Genomic DNA, 22753 nt, shown 5'->3' on the forward strand with positions numbered 1-22753 from the left:
GTAGAAAAACGTTGAATAATTTTATGGACACAGATAATTAAAAATGAACAATTGCAAAAAAGTTGAATTGAAAGACAAATATAGTTCCAGCAATTTAGAACACTATGCAGGAAACCGTAACCGTTTTAACGTATAATAAGGAAAGAAAGCATAAATGAGTCTATAAGAGGTAATAGTTTAATAAAATGACAAGGAAATAGAAAACGCAGATCAAAGGCTTGATGGACTGATGATGAGAAGGACTGCACTGGAACATTCAAACACGACGAAGTGAATAGCACCACACAGAGCGGACATGTATAGAAGACTTTAAATAATCGACCTTGAATGTAAAGCCGGTACTAAATAATGAGGATAAAAAATGATTTTTTTTTTATCAGAAATAAATTGAAATGACATCGGTTCACTTTTAGTCGCTAAACTCTAACGCAAACGTTGTAAGCTTTTTTATCTCTTTGTTGTTTTCATTAAGATTTAACAAAAGTCATGAATACATCACTAGGCGATTACCTCATGGCTGTAGCAACAAAGCAATACGTCATTTTGTGGATGTGACGCTGCAAAGATTGCTCGCGTGGATACAAAGAGGGTAATCGAGATAAGATTGAAATAAAGAAACAAACAACATGAGTGACAACGGCACAGGATGTGACAATATTGGTAAATGAAACGTTATCTTTTTAATTTATTTCATTTGCTTAAGAGCGGGTCTACTTGTTGACAATGAAATTAATACAATGGTGTAATATATAAATCAAAGAAATTGATTCGAAAGGCATAATGAACGAATTGACACAATGCCAATATAAATCAATCAGCTTATAGGTTAGCGTTGATTAATGTTGCTCTTATAAAATTAATGCGACTTCTGAAGCTGACTTAGACCTATAATCTTACAATATATGCTAGATTAAATATTTGTAAAGGATGATACTTGTTATGCGAACACAAAGTTTATTGGCTTAAAAATGTTCGATAAATATTTGTATGTCTGTTGGTTTTGTGCAACTAATATTGCCAATAATCATGTGATGTGTGTCTTACAATTTTACCACAAATGCGCAACATACTTTAGAAGATTGCTGCGCAAATGACAACAACAATCGAAAGGAAACAGTAGCAGTAGAGAGTTCCAGTAACAACAACACGGAACTCTCCGAATTGATTAAGTAAAATTGCCTATTTTTTATTTATTTTGTTCTTTTAATAACGTGATGGCGTGATGAAGTGAAATATAAACGTGGTATGTTTTAACGAGGCTTATTTTGCAAGAGGTCTGGACATATCTTGCTAAGATCTAAATTACATGTTTGACCATTTGACCATTGTTTGACCATGTTTGACATGTTTGACCATTCTGTGTTTTGCGTGTCTGAAAACAGGCACAAAACTTATGATATGTAAAAACACTTATGTAAAAAGTAAATATTTGTCCTAAGTAATTTACATAAATGCCATTAAAATTAATCAAAAAATTAAATAATTAAAAAAACAAAAGAATAAACGCATTTTGCAAAGGAACCTCCGGGATGAAATCTCAAACGGAGACAAAACAAAGTGTGAAGAATTGCTCTCGAAAGAAGTAAGTCCCAGTTTAAAAAAGTTCCTACTTTAGTGCCCCAGTATATTCCAAAGTATCCTACATACCGGTCACCACATTGATGATTATGACGTTTATCTTTGTCCTTGCAGGTGCAACTCAGCGTTCATTCGTTTCGCAAGATGTCCAAAGACGAAAACAACCGAGATAAACAACATCACAGAATGATATTCGAAACTCAGCCGGATGCAACAAACGGTTTTCATGTATTAAAGTTGTATATTGTGCGAGAGAGCGCACAGGAAACGTCGTTTAATGCACAGCGATATTCTATAAATCCTAACTTCAATAGAATTTATTATAACATTAACAACTTGCGACATGTTAAGTTGATTTTCGTCGATTTCAGGAAAAAACTTATTTCCCTTTTCCGGATATTGATCAAGACTTGTTGGACCAACTGGAAAACATATTTAGAAATGACGACTTGACAAAAGAAATTCAAAATCCAAATACATTCACTATAGGCACCGCAGTAATGGTGATGGCTGCAACATTGGAAAAACATAATTTGTTGGAAAAACTTTATGCCAATGGACACAGATTACAAGTATGATTGCTGCACTTAATTTTGTAAAAATAAAAACTTGAAAAAAAACAGAAAGAACATTCCCGTGCAGATATTTCAGAATGATGTGACTTAAAGTGAAGCATATAAAGGATTTTTTACAAGAGTTGAAAGAGATTGTTGTCCATTTATATCTACAGGAAGCCAACCTGCGAGGAATGGAAACAGTTTGGGAATATGCTAACATTTGGAAAGCAGTTTGGATAGTAAAAACAAGCCCTGCTTACATCAGAATGATAAGCAAGGTAAGGTTAATATGGGCCTATACGAGAAACTTTAACGCAAATAATTTCTCTGCATCTGGATCTGTGAATGGTTTTTATTAGAGTTACTAAATTAAAAAAATACTGTTTACTGTGTTTACAAAAAGCTTTTTTTATTTGCCCTGTTGAAAATAAGAAACATTTTGCTTATACAGTGGAATACTGCCGTTAGAAAAGCAGGACACGGTCGTTCAATCATAAAGTCCAAAAACATTTCTATTCTAAATTTGTCAAAAAAACTAAGCATAATTTTGTTTTAGAAGCAAGGTAATCTTGAACTGCAGGTCTGCATGGATCAAATCAAAAATTTGAGAAAAAATGCCAAACTCAGACATGAATTCAGTGACTTTTGCAAATTAATGGAAAAACAATTGGAAGACTACATGTGTTCTTTACTAGATAGGGTACAAACTACTTGACATAAATTGTGAATATAATGTCATTATAAGATTTATTGATATAACATAAAAATATATTAAGCTCTTCGTAAAAAGATCTAACTAACTATCTAATGTCATTTATATTTAAGATAGAACTTTTTTTGTTATCATTTTTTTGTCCTTTGCAACTAAATTTCAACAAGTAAATATGCTACCTTCGGACACTGCAGATCCAATCAACAAAACAACTTGCAGAGTTGTTCGGGTTTTCCGTCGCATTAGAAACAGCAAAAGTAAGAAGTCAAGCAACAAACGACGAAAACCCCAAAGCAAATTGGATTCAACCACCTTTAACTAGAAATTACTTTCCCACCAAATTAGAACTCCTTGAGGAGGCGTGCGAACTGCATTTGGTGGACATCGTGACACATCACAATACGCAGGTAAATTAAAACAATATTCTAACTCTAAAATATTTATCGCCCGAGTGATGTCTGTTATTTTTCAACTGTAGCTGGCTTTGGGATATATTAGATATCGTAATTTTCCGAGACTTTGGGCGTCGAAGGTTCATGGAAAACCACTCGGATGGAAACTAATCGGATTACTTTTTCCAGTGTTGTCACTTTTCTACATCATTGCTCCACAAACAAACATTGGAGGTTTGTTTGTGTTTGTTTGTTTATTTATCTATTTTTTTGTCTTTTTGAACTTCTTCTAAAAAGTATAACAATATATTTAAGTACAAGAGTTTTTAGCCGTTGCTATGTATCATATTATTCTCCACATCATTTACATTTATTTTTACAACAATTTTCGTTTATTAAAGGGATTATCAGCCAGCCGAATGTGTTGTACGAGTGCCATCTGGCGTCTGATGTTACATTTATTGGAATTTTGGTCACAAATGTTGTCACAAAATCAGCAGCCTTTGAATACTTAGGTACATTCAAAATCGATTTTAGATGTGCTTTGCATATAACTGTTACAATTTTTTTTCAAATATCACCTCTTTGCTTGTACAAAATCAATGTGTTTGTGTGTTTATTGTTAGTTTCAATAGAAAACGCCGTGAAAGGAATTATTTAATCAATCACTTCCCCACCCCAGCCAGTCGATCTATATACAGGCTACTTTAATCTCTACCCATTATAGTCCTCTGATTAAATTTACACTAAAGTATATAATGCGGCTGCAATTTTAGTGACAAGAACATGTCAATCGATTTGCAAACGCCAACCTATATTCTTACATTATTGATCATTCGAAGTGCATGTTTTGCTGTATTTTCTAAGTATGCGTTATTACATTATTACCACACCACTTTTCAAACACTCTATTTAGTAAATAAACCATTCAAATTTGTTGCACAAAACATTTCATACTTCAATGAAAAAGGGGATCTTTACAAAACAAGTAACTTGCATTTACTTTTATTTTGGATTTTAAGCTCACATTGAAGTGATACCATTTTATGGCAGGTGCTTCACCGACTTTGTGGGAGTGGCTCGCATTGTCTTGGATTGTTGGAAAATGGGTTCAGGAAATTGAAGAATTCTTTAAACGCGGTCCGAGAAGGTATTTTGGTGATTGGTGGAACTACAATGATCTACTGCAACTGGTATTCTTCACTATATGCATTATATTGAGGTAATATTTACCGAGCAGAGCATTGCAAAGGTAAATATCGATCACTGGTTCAATATCCAGCCATAGCAACGTAAGATGCTGTTAAGCAAGACAAATAAATCCTTTCAGCAAACTAAAAATATAATTCACATACAAATATCCTTAAGGCAAACATATCAATATGCATTTTGCATTTCATCAGGGTAATTGATTACGTGAAGTATGGCAATGTACCGGCAGATGAAAGAATCTTTCGACCCGGTTGGAGCGCATCTGAACCAAGACTAATCTCATCAGGGATAATGGCTTGCGTTTATGTTTTCGTGTCGCTCAGGTTACTCGGCCTGATCAAAATCCATCGAGTCCTCGGTCCACTTCAGGTTTCCTTGGCTCGGATGTTGATCGATGTCATCCAGTTTCTACTCATCTTTGCTCTGGTCATCTTTCCATTTAGTCTCGGGATGACCGAAATTTTCTGGTATCATGAAACCCCTCAATGGAAGGATACCTTCTGTGGACAAACTGAGAACGGCACATCCTGCAGCAGTGACGTCTATTTCGGAAATTTGCCAAAATCGCTTTTGGATCTTTTCTGGACGCTTTTTGGCTACGTCGACCCCTACCAAATTGCCTTGGAGCAGCAAACTTTTGTCCAAGTGGTTGGAATTGCTCTCCTGGCCATTTACCACGTGATCGCCATCATCATTATACTCAACATGCTCATTGCGATGATGAGTAAGTCGTACGAGGACACCAGCGAGAAGGAGGAAAAGGAATGGAAGTTTTCTCGGACTGTTACCTGGATCCACTTCATACGACGGGATGTCACTCGTCCGCCCCCCATGAATCTTATCCCTTCGCCTTGGTTAGTTGCAAAATATGCAAAAAAAATTCGTGAACGTTTTCAAAAAGATACTAATAATAGAAATATTAATGATAATAGCAACGAAATTCAAAACCCAAATGAAAGTGTAGCAGGCAGCAAAACAAAGGAAGACCAACATGAGAGCTCTCCTTGTTGAGAAATTAATTGTTCCAATTTATAGAAATTGTCTGATTTAAACATCCTTTTGTACAGAATATATAATTATTAAATTATTTTTAATTATCCAATAATAATAAATACCATTTGAATTGTATAACTATAAGTGATGATGATATGTTTTATGACGTAATGTAGTACAGTAGATGTGATTAGAAAATGCGTTATTTAATTCCAACAAAGGTTAAATAAAAATTGGCCAAAGATCACTAAATTTGTTCAAGTCATTGTTTTGTGTTATTAAATTCTATTAATTTGTATAAACATTGTGTTATCACTTTTACTTTTGAATCGAATACGTTTTGTAGCATAATTGTCGCGTTGCTGTTGCACAAACGCTATCTTTCATACCGTAGTGTTGCCCGCTTGTGAGTATTCCAATGTTTTTCGTGTGTTCTCCAATGGAATGTGTAGATAGCTTTACACAAACATAATCCCACTTCAGAAGGATTGCCAGCAAAATTAAGTCTTAATCAGCAACGTTGGGATAATTTTGTGATATTGTGCGTTTGGAAAGTACAGTAGTGTTGAATAAATTTTCTTTATTATTCGAAGCTTTGATTATTCTGTTGTTGGGATTAAGCAAGCATTTGGGCACCAAATTAAGCCAAGATTATCCTGAAACGAGCGAAAATATCACATCAGCATATATCAGCATACAAATAAAATTGACCTTTATGCGTTCCGTTTGAGTAGGTTATTTGCATATAACATTGCATGAACTATAGTGATGATGACTATTGAGTTATTACCAGTTAATATAATTGACTGGATTCACTTTACAAGTTTACAAGATGAAAGTTCATTCGGCCGCTGTCAAAGAACCTCGACACTGCTCCCTGCAAATATGTAAAAAGGTTTGTCTTGGCAAGAATCGATCCGAAACGGACGGAAAGAAAATCAAAATAAAAAGTAAGCAACGAAATGGCCAACGACGTAAGAGCTTCCATTCAAATATGAAATATTCCATCAAATATGAAAACCTTCCATTCAAAATAACATGACCAAATTAGTGGAAATTGTCAGACGTAAGGATTGCTGCGCACATAATGCTAGTGATTTATAGTGATAACTGATAAGTTTATAGTTTCTGTTTGTTGGGTATGTTTTCGTGCATTTCATACATTGTGAAAATACAATTTCTATGTCCAAAGGGTGTTAAGTGACGCAACTGAGAGGCATTGTCTTCCAGCTATTGTTTGCGTGTGCGCGCGCACTATAGCTAGCGCATGGCATAAGCATAATACAGATTGAGTTTGCTGCGATATTTCTGATTATTCAACACAGATCTTCTTTTAGTAATTCCAGGTGATAATGTGTTTAGAGTGTAGACGTTGCCTGGATTAGACGTAGTTAAAACAACTTTCAATCAAGGAAAAGGACATAGAGGAAAAGAACAGCAGTTATAACAACTGCCACCAATTGTGTTAAAACTGGGATCTATCAAAGACTTTTTTAGCCAATGCGTGAGTGTACGATTTCAAGTTGACAGCATTTATAAGGCATGTTGCCTAACAACGCTTGTATTAAATGCGTATTCCGCATTTCGTATGAACAACAGGATCGCGAAAACACGTGCTATAGCTTTTGTGTGCATTTTTGACGTCATGCTTTAGTGTGAGACCCGCTAACACGATCCTTGGACAACTCACTACTGCGTCATGCATCATGTTGTTATCTTATTATAAACAAATTGATACGAAGGTTAAGCGAAACGGCGTATATGCAAATCACGTTGGAAGATAACTTTCAAAAACGTTGTAGCATTTAAAATAAATGTGTATTGAAGTTATCCTTTACAAAATTATAGAATAAATACACAATTCAAACCTTCAATTACTATGCAACAACTTTTCTATCGCTATTGGGATCACGTAATTACAGTGTTTTACTAAAATCACGTACAGTATTTCCGTAGAAACAGCAGTGATTTCAAATATACTAAATCAAAACGTTAGACATCACAGCATGATTTTCAGCGTGAGTTTGCGGAAGTTGATGTCATTTTGGCTGACCGTTCATACGTAGTTGCCAAAGACCGAGTTATGGCCAATGGTAAGTGCTATGCTTTTAATCTAGTTGTAATCATGGGTAAGTTGTTAAGTATGGACGACTAGGCACTGCATAGTCAGAGGAAAGTAAGTGATTACATTTATCAACCGAGTATTGAGCATAGTAAATTTTTGAATCAGTAAAAGTTAGATTTTTATGATTGTTTGCAAGAAGCTGAACAACTGAAGTGCATAAAAGTAATCAAAATTGCAAATGACGACAAAGAATATTTATTTCGTTTCTAATGAACAAGAATTAAACACAAGAGTAAAAAAGAATGTTGAAAGCTTTGCATCATTATTCTCTCCATGTAAAGTGGTGCTTATTGAAAAAATTTATTCTACTTGACTTATTGTGAATTAGTTGGTCGACTCGGTGTATTGTTAAGAATTCCGATTAGGTTAAATTCAGAGTTAACTATAAGAAAATTGAGAACGTAGAAGTGAAAGTAAAACGATGCTTTATTGGGAATTTTTTAATGTACAGATGATTCAGTTTTATGACATGAATACGAACTTGCAATTCCTGCAAAAATTATAATGGCTTCAAAAGAAGCAAAATCTCGTCAAACTTTTGAATTCGTGTTTCTACCTCGTCAAGAAACGTCAACATCCGTTCCAACTGATCTTGATCCAGACGCCTCTGATGGCAAAAGCACTGCAGTCCACTGTAAATATTTAGAATACAAAATACAAATTAAAATAAATTTAAAGTTTTTTATGTTATAATTTATAAGTAAGCACAATATAGGTTTACAGAAATTTTTTCAAAGATAACATTTTTTAAACATAATATTACTTTAAGAAAACTTTTCACAACAAAATGATCCTTTTCATATCGTAGCCTGAAGTGGCATAACATAGAAACTTATATAATTTGTATAATTAATAGTTATAATTTTTTTAAACAGATGAAAATATTTTTCCCAACTTTATTGTCGAGCATTCACCAAAACAAGTAGACGTAAATAAAGATGATGAGGAAAAAGATTTATTGTTGGTTTTAAAGGTTAGTGGATTAGCATGTGCACAACCATCATACGCTATACATGTACATTATATACAGTACGTAAGAGGAAATCGAAATCATTTTTGCCCTGCTCGCAAATGTAAATAAAAATGTGAACACTCTCTTGTGCTTTATAGAGTAAGCTTGAAGACTTGTACGAGCTTCCAAGACCTTGGGAAAACGAAGGACAAAGGATTCTTAATCTCTTATACGAAGTAAAATTATTATAGCGGATTTAATTTTATTTGTATGCGCACCTTAGGCTTGTCTTGCATCCTTACATCAAGTTAATTGTAGCTTAAAGAGGTTTTGTGTGCTTTTAACATGTTTTCAAATAGCATCATCGTAAATAGTTTGTCTGAATCACCCCATATACTGTAACTCAAATAACGCATGTTCATGAAATAGGTCGATTTAAAGTATACTGACCAGGAAATTATGTTCATTGGGGAGACCATAGTGGAATGTAAATTTATTGAAGTTTGCAATCGTATCTGGGACTTCTGTCACAGCACAAAGGATAAAGAATTTAACTTTTTGACATGTAAAGCATACCAACTGGTAGGTGCAGTGAAAATTACTTGGTTAATTATCTTATATATAGGTTATACATTTTATTTACAGATTCATCCATGATTTACTTTGTGATTTTTGTTTAACCTACTTTGCAAAATAAATAAATGATCTTAATTCTCTTGGACTTGTGTGTAAATATACAACCCTTGACCAACAATTTTGAGTTAGATGTAATTACATTTTTGTGCTCTTTTGCAACAATTAATAAAGTTTAGACTTATTTTGTTTCAGATGAAATCAGTTCTATTCAGCTTTTCAGATAAGTATCCCAGCTTGGCGAAAGCAGCTTACCAGAACAAAACTTTGATTGAACGCTTCATGAGTGAATTTGACTTACCAGAGCTCAGTGTTGATAATTTAACAGATGACAACCACATTGAAGCAGTGGAGGTACTAGAAGCATGGTGTAGTAGCCCGTTTAAGTTATTAAAATGTTTTAAGGGTTAATATTTTTCCTAAGTGCACCATGTGTGTATTGCTGAACATGGCAAGAAACTTTCACCTTATCATTTCTCTAATACGACGCGATGGAGGATTGAATAAGATTCTTAACTATTATCAACATGAAGATTTAGAATCGATTATTGATGGGATCATTGCTATTGATCTCCGTATTGCTGAAGAGGAAAAGGAAATGAGATTGGCAGGTGTGCGACTAAAGGTTATGCGAAAAATAATTGCTTGTTTAATGTTAACAATTTGTAGTTAACTAAATATTATCAAGCTACTGCTCTAAATCTTATACGTAAATTCGCCTTAAGTGATTTTTTATTTTATCCTATAATTGTTTCAAGCACACCGCTCGCTATATCAGTACGTCTTGAACATTGATCCATCCAGAATGTTATGCAGTGATGGCACTTTGAACTAAGTGCATAAGACTTATAAAAGCTCGCCAAAATCTATAAATGGCAATCTTATCCAATTTATTATATTAATAATGGAAATAATCAAAACACGTCGGTTCCTTTTTGTATTTTACACATTAAAAAACAGTGGTATAGAAAAACGTTACATTTGGTGCATAGCAAGGGCTTGCATTAAAACAGGATTAAAACATTAATTAGAAATTGGACAGGTCCAGCGTTTTAGACACACAAACTGATGTAATATTAACAGGTGGGAGTCATTCTGGTGATGATGAAACTAAAAGTGAATATGGAAGCGAAGATGCAAAGTTGATAAAGAAAATCAAGGAATCTATTTATTTGCAGTTTGATCACAATATTTTTAAATAATCATGTCTTATGACTTTGTGACTTTTGATATAACACCAAAGCTGTTCAAACACACAGCATAAACTATATTTAATTATTACTTGCCAATTTTGTATTTAATAACAGGATTTACTACAAAATCTGAACGCTCTTTCCGAACCTTGGGGTAGTACTGGGGAAAATAGTTTGTATGTTCTGTTCCAGGTAAAGTGAATTTATCAAACTTCGCTTAATTCTGTAATGTTTATTGTTTATTATTTCTTGTTAACTGTAACTTAGTATTAAAATGTTAGAATTTTGGTTAATTTCATGACTTAGCCTTTCCCCAAGTATCTAATAAGAATTTATGTTTCGAAAAACCTGAATCTCTTAATTGTAAATCTATAAAGTGCTTGTACAAAATTATCGTTGTTATGAGATTGAACCTTTAATGTCCATACCTTTATTTTATTTACCGATTTTATACATACTGTATATTGATGTATTACCAGTTGAAAGGAAATAAATTACCCGTAATTATTTCTATTGGTGAGTTGATGGTGGAGCATAAATTTATCGATGTCTGTGTTCGTATCTGGGATTTCTGTCACAACACAAAGAACAAAGAATTTATGTTTCTCTCTTGCGAAGCATACAGATATGTAACATATGGCTTATAACGTTTTAGTTTTATTTTTAGTTTAATTTAATTTTGTAATTACAGTTTTATATGTGAAACTAAAAACGCAGTAAATCTAAGCAAAGCATTATTTCTTTTCTGTATTTAAGCAATATCTGTTTAATTTGTGGTATATTTGTTACCCGGCGCAAGTCATAACTGTTTATTCATTTAACTTGTCCTTCAAAACAGGGTTCATTTTATTATGCTGGTCTGTTTTGCTCTTTGATGTATCGCTTTTTTGATGATTGCTCCAACGATGTTAATTTGATACATTTATTTAATTTTTTTGTATTGGAATCTTTCTTAAACATTGGATAAATTTAGATTTATTTTGTTTCAGATGAAATCGGTTTTATTGGTATTTTCTGATAAATGTCCCAATTTAGCCAAAGCAGCATATGAGAACAAAATCTTCATTGAGCGCTGCATGAGTGAATTTGACTCATCAAAGCTGTCAGTCAACCAGTTAACAAATAACAAGCACATTGAAGCACTTCATGTAAAATCAGCAAAACATTGTTATTTTTAAAACTTTGTAATTTAGTTTAAATGCATTAATATTTTCTACAAGGTAACCCTGTCCATTCTGCTCAATATGCTGAGACATTTGCATGCTGTAAGTTACCTAATACGGTGCAATGGAGGATTGGCGAAGTTTCTTAAGTATTATGAACATGACAACCTGCTGCTGAAAACTTCTGTCATCATCACTGTAGCACATTGCATTAATGACGAAGAAAGTGATAAAATTTTGGCAGGTACACGATCAGACTACTTGTGACAAATCTGATACTATAAAAGTGATTTTTGGCTTTAGTTATTATTATTATTATATTTTTACTTATTACTTTTACGTTTGTTACTGGAGAATGTAAAAGTATTAAGGTATTGGCACGTTTGTTAAAAAACAAATTTAAACGTGTGCGTTTGAACATTAAACGTAATCACAATGCTTAATAAGGAACTGATGTGATTGCTTTTATTGCTGAGCAATTTAAGTCTATCTTGGATCATCCCTTGCATCAATATTCTAACCTGGATACAAAGTTTTATACTTCTGCGATAGAGTTGGTCATAGGTTTAGACAAACTGGCCGCTAATGAAAATAACAAAGTGAGTTATGCATCATAGATTGCATGTGTGTTTATATGAGGAAGTATTGTGATTTTATAACCAGTAATAATAAGACTCTGACATTGTACACACTATTTTCGTATTCTTAGAAAACAATTGTTGACTTGAATGTTCTTCCGTTGCTGAAAAGGATGCTTGCAACGTTAAAATCTGACCAAATGCGGGCAGCTTCTCATTGTATCTGGACCCTCTCCTTTCTTCCAGCTAACAAAGACAACATACGAGAGGTCAGGTTTAGTTTCAAATAGACCTACAATTACCAATGGTTTTCGTGGGTTGTGATAAAACTAAACTTTTCGTTTTTGAGTTTTACTGTTTAATTTCATTGATCTATGTGGATTGGTATTTACAATGTCGAGTTGTATTGTTTTATCCATCTTCATTTTGCTTCATATTTTTTTGTTTTTTTACACTTCAACAAATTGCTTTGTAACTTGCTATGGTAAAGGTACTTCATTACAAATAAGGCAAGACCAATTTCTTATTAGGCTGATGGTACAATTGAAAATTTCGCAAATGTCTATAAGTAGTAAACAAGTTTTATTAGTTATGTTTTTATAGTTTCATAAGTTTGATAGGAATAAGTTTTTAATGGTTTTAGTTTAAATAAGTATTTTAGCGTTTTAGTGATTTCTAGGCTATTGCTTTTGAAGTCTTAACCTTCTTGCTAACACGTAAGATGCAAAACGCAAAAATATAAAACCCATAGATTAGAATTTATTGCTATTTTCATGAATAAGTTTGTCTTTCAAAAATATTTTACTTTGTACCGGAGTCATTCTAAAACCGAATTACTATTTTTCACCTGCTTGTCTCGTAGGAACCAAACCTTCTTGAAGTTGTGCATCATATTTTATCGAATTCAGAAGTAGATTCTGACACAAAGCGTTCTTGTGATGGAATTATCTTCAACATTGAAAAAGCCCCACAGGTTTTAGAAGAAATAGAAAGAACAACCGGGAAAGACAACCACATCATGATAAGTTATCAGTGGAATAAACAACCAACAATGCTCAAGGTAGGTTTGATCTATTGGGTATGTTTGATAACATCAATTTGTCTAAGTTATAACTTACACCTCCTTAATACTTAAAGTTAGACTATAACATCTCAATATGATTTTGATGGAATCTTTTATGATATAGTGTTACGGTGCTAAGTCCACGTATTCGTGAACAATATCAATAAATTATACCAGTCTGATTACATATGATTTACGTAACGAAAAAAACATCAAGGTATCTCGAAAGCGAAGCTTTGTTTTATAAAATGTAGAAAGCTAACAAACTTTCAAGTTATTAAGAGGAATTGGAATGTAAATCATTTTCATTTTTTTATAGTTGCGGGATTGCTTAAATATCAATGGATTTAAAACCTGGGTTGACGTTGATAAAATGCAAGGCTCTATCCTGGAAGAGATGGCACACGCAGTAGAAGATGCTGGTGTGATTGTGATTGCCATGACTGAAGATTATAAGAAGAGCAACGCATGCAGAACTGGTAGGTTGCTTATTGTGCTTTTTTCGTGTTTGTGGATCAAAGTTAAATTAACGACAAATAGATGAAAATAATTTTTGTCATTTTTAGTCCGCTTTTACCGTTTTGTTGTTATTAGTCTTGTCAGTCTCTAATTAGCATTTAGATTTCAAATTTACAGATTTATTTTTGCTTTTGCAGAAGCTGAGTACGCGTACAAACTGAAAAAGCCGATCATTCCTCTGCTTCTAGAGTCAGGTTATAATCCGGATGGATGGTTGGGTGCATTGCTTGGTACAAAGCTGTATGTTGATTTAAGCAATGAATATGATTGCCTAGGGAAATTCCCTGATGTGATAAAGATGATACAGACACAAATAAGCAAAGAGCAAAGCTTGTACAAAATTCCAGTTTCTTTAACTGGTAAGTTGTATTATGACATGAATTAATTATGGAAGTAACGTGCGAAAACTTGTGAAAAATGCACGTTAGTTAGTATACAGTTATACACCAACAATTTCTTCCTGGGTAGAATTTGGTGTTTTAAGTGTAGTTATTATCACTTTTCCAAACGTTGTTTAGCATAACTTTCTCTAAAATAAATTTTAATTTTGACTTCTATGTCACATTTTTAGTGATAAATGCGCCCAAAACCAAAACGTCCGACGACCAATCACAGAACGCTAAACCCCTCAAGTCGTGGAAGTCATATGACGTCAAAATTTGGGCGGAGAAAAACAAAATGGGTTCGTAATTTTGTTTATTGTTAGCCAGAAAGATGTTAAGCCGCAAAAAGTTCAAACGCACAAGAAACATCATCTCAATGTGTAGCCCGATACCGTCGTGACAAGATATTTGTCGCTATCGCAATAACTTTTTTTCTGCTTAGTTTTGCGGTTGTTATGCAGTAGTGCCATCCACGCACTAGGTTTATGATTGCTTGTTGTTTGTTGCGTGTTATCATCACATTTTTAGCAATCTCGCTACCCCCTTCCTCGGGCTATAGCTTCTTTGTGAGCATTTGTTTTAACTACGCGCTGATGATGTAGTTTTGTCAAGCTAGGAAATATGGGTAAAGTTAGTTCGACTTTTGTGTGTAGAAGACGTCCTCTATGCTTTATCGATCTGCCCGTGGTTCAAGTTCTTTTTTTAATGCTGAGTAGTAATATTTTGTTGCGGCTTTTAATATTGATCCTAATTTTTTTAACGGTCGAGTGTGAGGTATAAAAGGAAGCAGCATCGGTCAAGCGGTCATTATATTGAAAAAAAAAAGCTGGCAGTATTGGCGGCAAGGAACGTTCGATTACACTGTTAGGGTACAAGGCAAGGAAAGTTATTCGGGTTTATGAGAAGTCGAAATTCATCATAAACATCACTATTTCTTAGCGTGGTTGATTAATACATAACTTAGGTAACGTGTGTTCAGTATCGCTTGTGGTAGTATTTGCGTTAGTCTAAATTGTCCATTCTGGTAGCAATTAGCAAGACTTAGCATTTTTAAACTACCGAAGTAAAACTATTTTGCCTTCTTATTCCAGCGATGATAGAATTTTACTGCTTGCAAAACATTTTCAATCAATTAATTACCTGTGAGCTCAAATATTAACTATTTTTAGTTAATATTTCAAGTCTTCAAAAACTTTCATTTTGCTTTGATATTCAGCCGACATTGAAATTCTCGTTTCTGGCTTCGACGGAGTTGGACTTTTGCAACTTTATCAGCTACTGAAGAGATGCCCTGAGATTTATTACACCGCTCTTAGAAACGATTACCGTCTGGAATGGTTGCAAGTATTTCATCTAACCGAAGCACTGGAGACTTTAAACAGGTCATAATTTTGATGCTCTTGCCACTCTTTTTACGTGATGTTTTGGCAAATGCATTTCAACCTTAGACTTGATGAAATTTACGAGATGCAGTCGATGTATTTACGTCACTCGTGATTGTGTTGTCTTGGACTTCGGCGATAAATTTGAAAATTCGTGTTCAGCTATTTTTAGCTTTCATCCACAAGCAATTTGTGTTCTGTTTTCGTTTGATTGCATAAGTTGCGGAATTTATGCGTTGTGTTATTCTACATTAATTGCATGAAACATCATAGGCTCATGTCATGATAACTTTCACAACTGGCTTGACAATATATTTGATACCATGTTTTTTGATAGTTTCTTGGTTATAGTTAAAAAATGGTTTGTAGTTGCAAGATTATTCGAACAAAAATTAATGTGATGTCTGAAGTTATGCTAGATTGAAAGTTCTATGCTGGGAGATATGGCACAGGGAATTGGAGTTGCTTGTGTAATTGTAATTGCGATGTCAAAATGATATCTACTCATATAGGACTAGTACATCTGTTTTTGTCTGATAGACACATTTGTGGGTTGAAATGTTTGAATTAACTTGAACAAGAATGCTTACTGATGAAGAGTTATACTTGGCTTGAGTTGTCAATACCATTTTTGCATAACTGTTCCTGCAAATGATACAAACAACAGGTTTTAAGATAATATAACTAATCTTGGTATTTTGAAGTATTTATCTTTAGTATTACCGAAGTTGAGTACGCTTACAAGTTTCAAAAACCGTTTTCATATGATTAAAGCAGTAAACTATGCCAGTCACAAAACGTTCATTAATACATCAACTTGCCACTACAGTTTCAACTCTGTAGTTATTGCTGGTTTTACTCAACCGTACAATTGAACATATTTTTGATTATCGAAATAAATTAGAAGCGGTGTTGAAACATTTGTAAGACGAATCATTTATCTTAAAAATGATATTCATTAAGACATGTCCAAAGCAGTGGTACAACGAACATTAGGAAATAACTTGTAAACAAATCACATGCTGTAAGACGTATCTGCAGGTGATTCAGTTGTGTGTGTTGTTATACGTAACAGGCTCGACGTGCTTTGCAAATCGGAAACAGGGTTAAGTGAATTTGAAGCAGAATGTACAGTACAGTAAGCGTGCACTCCTAAAGTAACGGTAATTTAGCTTAATTTTTGTAATATCAGAAAAAAAGATATTTTATTTCGGTGTGGAAAAAGCTTAGGGTGTGCTTGGTGAATATTTGCTGCATCAGAATCTCAGCAAAAACGTTAGCGGAAAGATTAAACGGATTGCTGCGTGGTGACAGTTAGATCCATTGTTCCAATGTAGTTTCCGTCCAAATCAAAATGCAGAAGTTTTGATCGAGTAACGCAGTGAAACGTTAACGAATGTGATAAAATACTTTTTTTATCCAACTCCCAGTAGCTAATAACACTCAAAAGATTCAGATGAGCGCCAACGGTTACTGAAAATACTAAAAATAACAAGAAACTTTTAGGTCAGCTCAAAGTCACTGGAATAATTGAAAATGCTAAAAACAGGCCATAAAACCGCAAGTGAAAGAAATAAAGTTTGGATGGCTGCACTGCGGCAATTTAGAAGTAAGAATTGCTTTACTATGGAAGCCTCAGAAATCTTTTTATCCGCTCAGTTCATCAGTTATATTGATCAAGTAATGAATTGTCTTGCAGATGACGACGAAGTTGGAAGTGAAAATGAAAAACAGATTTTGAACATGGTGAAGGTGAATTATCGCTATGTTGTGAACTATACTGTAGATTAATCTTATCCTCGGAGTAAAGAGTCTCTTAGCGATTTAATCAACGACAAAGGTTTCTGCCTGCTTACCGACAATTTGTACAGAAAGTCGTGTTGAGATGGGCCCATTTTGTTTATTTTTAATTTTTTATTATTATTTTTTTGTCTTTATTAAATTTAAAACTTCTAACCATTTGTCGATAAAAACTATCTTGCAAAGAAAATGTTATAATTTGTAGTAAACATTCTCTCGATCTACATTTTTTATTGCAGACCGAATTACAAGAATTTTATGAATTGGAATCACCTTGGAATGATACTGGAAAAACCATTTTGAATATTTTTAAACTCGTAAAACCTTTTAATTTATTCTTGTTTTTCTTTGTACATTTTATACCGATAGTGCATTTAAAGACAAATAACTAGTAATGTTAATTATGGTGAACTTATGATATACACCCATAGATTATATTAAACAATCAGTGTTATGTTTAACAGATTCTCAGAAAGTTGGCAAAGAAAAATATAATTAATCTCATTGGGGAGCTAATGGTGGAATATAAATTTTTGGAAGTTTGCGATCGTGTCTGGGATTTTTGTCATACCACAAAAGATAAACAGTTTATGTTTCTCACATGCAGAGCATACAGTTCGGTAAGCGCTAAACTTCTGTACTACATGTTCAAAAATATAAAGTTATTGTAAAATATTAACAACACTTTTACTGCGTTTTGATCAAAAACCAATTTTTTTCATCGATGTTTATGTCTCATTTGCCTTATTCAATATAGTTATTCAGTATTGAGCAAATATTATTTTCATAAAAATAGTATTTTGTTGACTAGTAGAGTTGTTTTGTTTCATTTTAGGTTAAACTAGTACTTTGGAACTATTCTAATGAATGTCCCAGCTTAGCCGAAGCAGCTTATCAAAATAAAAGCTTTCTTGTGCGTTGCATCAGTGAATTGGACTTACCTGAGCTTAGTGTAAACAATCTCATTGACTACAAGAGCTTAATGGCAGTCAAGGTACAATCATTAACTATTAAGTCTGTTTTAAAAGTTTAATCATAGCGACTTTCAGTTTATTTTTTTATTTCCACTTTTCATTCCATATTTTTTGCAAAGGCAACAATATCAATATTAATGAATATGACAAGGCACTTTCAATCCATAAGTTCACTGATACGATGCAATGGTGGATTGGAGAAGATATTAAAGTATTACAAACATGATGATATTGGCTTGAAAACGTCGGTTATCATCACGGTCGCACATTGTATCACTGAAAAAGAAAATGACAAAATAATAGCAGGTAATTTATGATTGTACTGCGTGTTACTGGAAAAACTTTTATATCCAGAACTTGATATGGTATAGTAAGTCCCCAAGATCCGGGATCTGCAAGATTTGTGAGATGTGACCGGATTTTGGTAAAAACAAACCAGATTGAGTTGAACAATAACTTTGCCCATCCCTATTAAGTTGCTCACTATGTCTGGTTATTTTTGTTTGTAGTTTGTTGATAAATCGGACAATTATCATTTTACACATTTAATACAATTTCAATTCTATGAAGGATCAGACGTGATCCTATTCATTACCGAACAACTCAGAAGAGCTTTGCAGTCTCCTTCGTACCAGTGCTACTCTGCAATCGAGTTGGTAACGGGTCTAGACAAACTGGCTGCCAACGAATCTAACAAGGTTTGTTGTACTGTTTATAACATTCGTACGGTATTTGAAACCAATTGATGAAAACTTTTATTTTCTTGCTTCTTTTGTGTCAACATATTAGTTGGCAGTAAGTTCCAAAGTTTGAAAGCAATAGGAATTCCAGCAACAAATTTACCCAATGCATGTTTCAGTTTATTTACATATTCTATATTTTGAATCATATACGTCTGGAGAAACTGACTAAGACATGCTTTTTAAGGTCGACGTAGCTAACATTTAAGCCATTGACAGAGTTCATTGAACGATAAAATGATAAACTGATAAGTAATCAATTTGAAGGACGTTAGCGCCACATTAAGCACCATAATGTGCGTAGATAATGTTAAATATGAGGCTAAATGGATTTTCAAAGTTAAGCATAATGCTCGATAAGGTAAGAATAAATAAGGCTTAATCTATAAACCACTGTTATCATCATTACTTTTCTTTTCTTTGTAGAAATCCATTGTTGACTTAAATGTACTTCCATTGTTAAAAAAAATGCTTAATCCCTCCTCTTCATCGGACAGAGTCCAAGCAGCATCAAGTTGCATTTGGACTCTCTCATTTCTTGAAGACAATAAGAACAAAATATCTCAGGTCAACAGGCTATTTCTACAATAATAATATTTTTCATATCAAGGTTGTTAAGTTTTCTTGTTAGGTAACCTTGATTTCATCAATGTGAATAACTTTTTGAATTACTTTTAAAGAAAGTCTTCTTTAAAAGTTTTATAACGAAATGTAGAAATTAAATCTCACAATTACCTTTCATAAATTGATCATATCCACAATCCATCAAAACTCGTGATTCGGACATTTTATAGGAACGAGGCCTTCTCGAAGCTGTTCATCGTATTTTGTCGGATTCAAAAATAAAATTTAAGACTAGAAGCTTTTGTGAAGGAATTACCTTTAACATTGAAAGAGCACAGCCAATTTCAGAAGAAATTCAAAGTAAAACGGGAAAGGACAAACACATCATGATAAGTTATCAATGGAACAACCAACCAATAATATTAAAGGTAAATACGATTTATTACTTTAAATATTTCTACGGAGTTTTGTTTTTTTATTTATCTTAAAGATTTTTGTAAAACTCTTTTATGCAAAAAAGCAGGAAAAAAACTATCAAGAAAAAAAATATTTTAGCATGTAAGACGATAAAATCAAAAACTTAGATACTTTTTAGGTTTAAAGTAAACAAGAATTAAACTTACTTTTAGCTGCGAGATTATTTGAATCAAAATGGGCTTAAGACTTGGATAGACGTTGACAAAATGCAAGGCTCTATCCTGGAGGATATGGCACACGCAGTAGAAGATGCTGGTGTGATTGTGATTGCCATGACTGAAGATTATAAGAATAGCAACTCATGCAGAACTGGTAGAAACTTGTGCTTAATGAAACAAACGGTTTAACACTTACAAGGCGAAATGTGTGTAAGACCACGTTGCTATTAGAATGTGGCATTATTTATCAGATAAACATTAAAGAAACCATTACTTTTTCGAAAGTGTTCAGAACATACTTTTAAATGATAATAATCTGCACTAGCTGAACGTTTTTGTATGCAACGCGTCAAACGTCAAACGCGTCAAAGTCAACGTCAAAAGCGTCTTGTGCTCACACTCGACAGTTATCTGATAATAATAATAATGGACCTGCCTTGAACAGGGTTTACTTTGTACAAGAACGTTATGTTTGAATGAAACTTTCAGTGTTCATGCAAGAATAAAATATTTTTTTTTTATGATAACCGAAATAAGATAATTGCGATATGGATATACGATTCCTTTTGCAGTGTTCACTTTTATTTTACAGAAGCTGAGTATGCTTACAAACTTCAGAAGCCGATCATTCCTCTGCTTCTAGAGCCTGGCTACGAGCCAGATGGGTGGTTGGGTGCATTGGTTGGAACACAATTATATGTGGATTTGAGCTTAAAACATAGTTTCGAAGCAAAATTCCCTGATGTGTTAAAAATGATCAGGACAAAAATGTTAAAACAAAGGAGTTTGTCTGAAATTACTGTAAAAGGTTGGTTGTTTTGCTTGTGTAATTTTTTTGAATGCAAACAGAATGTTTTTGTGTGAAACCTATGCAGCATGCAGTACAACGGTACAAACGGTTGCGGTGCTGCATATGCAACGGCGTATAGATATCCAAAAGATAGGTGTACAAATAGTCACTATATGTTATTTGAAACAAGTCACTTTGTCGTGGCAAACAAATTATTTGGTCGCTTTTGCTGAGTATTACCATTTTTCACATATTTTACAACAACACTAACTTGTGAACGCAATACTCATTAATAGTTAATTGCAGCCTATAGCTTAAAATTGTAGCAGATAATTTTTAAACAAAGTATGAAAGTAATCTTAAATCTATATCAAGTAAACCTTTTCAGATGTTGATGGGCCCCAAACCTGTCCTAATGATGGCAAACCTCAGAATATTGTGTCTTTCAAATCCTGGACCGTACACGAAGTCAAGGAATGGGCAGAGAAGAATGAAATTGGTTTGTTATTTTATTTTTTTCATTAGGACATTATATCATGTACAATCAAATTAAGTTTTCTGAAACAACTTCCGTTAGGTTTCCCTGTATGTCACACAAACGTGAAGCTGGTTACTATGAAAACAAAATTTTGAAATATTTTAATGGAATTACCTTGAAAGTTTTAATAAAGTTTTCGAAAGCTCTATTGTTTTCATTTAATCTGATCAGAACTAATTTTGTTTTGATGTTCAGTTAACCTTGAAATATTTTCGTCTGGTTTCAATGGTGTGGGACTGTATCAATTCTCGCAATTGTTGAAACGATGCCCGGAGATATATTACAACGCTCTTAGAAGTGATTATCATCTAGAATGGTTGGAAATTTTTCTCGTCACCGAAGCTTTGGAGAACTTAAACAATTCATAAGTTCTTTCAAACTTGTGCAAATCATGAAACATCGACAGATACGTTTTATGGTGAATCAATATCACCAGGTGACTGTAATAACTGCCAACTTACGTAGTTTGATTGGTTAAATAGTTACAAAAAGCAGATGACACAATAGCTACAAACTTATTGTTAACTGATTATTATCCGACAATTGCCAATTATTCCAAGTAACTTTTTGTTTTATCAATTCGTCTTTACCAATGACACTTAAGGCAAAGCAATATTTGAATAGAACAAAACAAACTCAGAGTAAATTGATCAAAAGTATGTGTTCTTGTATCTTAAAATAAATAAATTTGTCAATGAAAAACATTGAATTCTTTAACAATATTGTCATGACGGGTCTTATAAATGATTGACAAGCCCAACTGACGTAGGATCTGATGCAAAAACTGCAAAGTGTAGTATACATTTTAACGCTATTTTTAGTACTAAGCTTATATTTTGCCTGAGTTATGCTAAAAATCAAGGACAACATCACCATTTGTTGTGTGTCGTGCTGTTTCAATAAACGTGAATAGAACGACTTTTCATGATGCCTTTAAAATACTCACAAAGGTTTTAGATATCATGAACAGTAATTTTAAAAGATTTTGGAGAAGATATAAGAGAATTGGAAGAGATCTGGAACTTGGTCGAACCCTCTCACTGGAATTTATATGGTTCAGATGCATTTATTCGGTAACACTCTTAATGCTTTTTCGATTGTTGATTGTGTAAAACAAGCGAGTGTCTAGATTCTTTTCAATGTTTACTGTTTTCGCCTAAAATTTTTCTCAAGTTATTCTGGGTCGTGATGAAGGACAGTATAATAGTTGTTTACAGGAAGACTCATTACAATTTCCATTATACAACTTTACAATCTATCTAACCAAATAGATTAAA

The 22753-nt window shown here is 33.4% G+C and overlaps 3 protein-coding genes across 4 annotated transcripts; all 3 read left to right on the forward strand.

Moving 5' to 3' along the window:
- The first annotated feature begins 226 nt into the window (after positions 1-226).
- Positions 227-6026, forward strand: LOC143447347 (short transient receptor potential channel 4-like). Of its 2 annotated transcripts, none has more exons than XM_076947404.1 (13): positions 227-338; positions 503-660; positions 1076-1169; positions 1519-1582; positions 1693-1806; positions 1950-2150; positions 2309-2413; positions 2692-2835; positions 3042-3254; positions 3326-3473; positions 3641-3754; positions 4293-4461; positions 4643-6026. In XM_076947404.1, exons 2-13 carry the CDS (start codon positions 627-629, stop codon positions 5460-5462), a joined length of 2220 nt encoding a protein of 739 aa, XP_076803519.1. In that variant the 5' UTR covers positions 227-338; positions 503-626; the 3' UTR covers positions 5463-6026. The 2 variants fall into 2 exon arrangements, with proteins under 2 accessions (XP_076803519.1, XP_076803520.1); XM_076947405.1 differs by having other exon boundaries at positions 2695-2835.
- A 758-nt stretch (positions 6027-6784) lies between these two features.
- LOC143447094 (uncharacterized) lies at positions 6785-16038 on the forward strand. The gene is made up of 19 exons (XM_076947029.1): positions 6785-7537; positions 8021-8203; positions 8445-8542; positions 8680-8757; positions 8951-9103; positions 9350-9508; positions 9579-9765; positions 10238-10312; positions 10460-10539; positions 10827-10976; positions 11337-11495; positions 11568-11754; positions 11958-12109; positions 12220-12357; positions 12951-13148; positions 13471-13630; positions 13808-14029; positions 14242-14352; positions 15270-16038. The coding sequence occupies exons 2-19, from the start codon at positions 8074-8076 to the stop codon at positions 15440-15442; spliced, it is 2610 nt and encodes an 869-aa protein (XP_076803144.1). The 5' UTR covers positions 6785-7537; positions 8021-8073; the 3' UTR covers positions 15443-16038.
- A 529-nt stretch (positions 16039-16567) lies between these two features.
- Positions 16568-22694, forward strand: LOC143447268 (uncharacterized). Its single transcript, XM_076947286.1, has 13 exons — positions 16568-17044; positions 17135-17187; positions 17475-17552; positions 17700-17855; positions 18071-18229; positions 18329-18515; positions 18780-18907; positions 19376-19516; positions 19744-19941; positions 20143-20302; positions 20741-20956; positions 21327-21437; positions 21672-22694. The coding sequence occupies exons 1-13, from the start codon at positions 16972-16974 to the stop codon at positions 21842-21844; spliced, it is 1833 nt and encodes a 610-aa protein (XP_076803401.1). The 5' UTR covers positions 16568-16971; the 3' UTR covers positions 21845-22694.
- The last annotated feature ends 59 nt before the right edge of the window (positions 22695-22753 follow it).

The sequence above is a fragment of the Clavelina lepadiformis genome, chromosome 2 (genome assembly GCF_947623445.1).
Source record: "Clavelina lepadiformis chromosome 2, kaClaLepa1.1, whole genome shotgun sequence".
Taxonomy (NCBI): Eukaryota; Metazoa; Chordata; class Ascidiacea; order Aplousobranchia; family Clavelinidae; genus Clavelina; species Clavelina lepadiformis.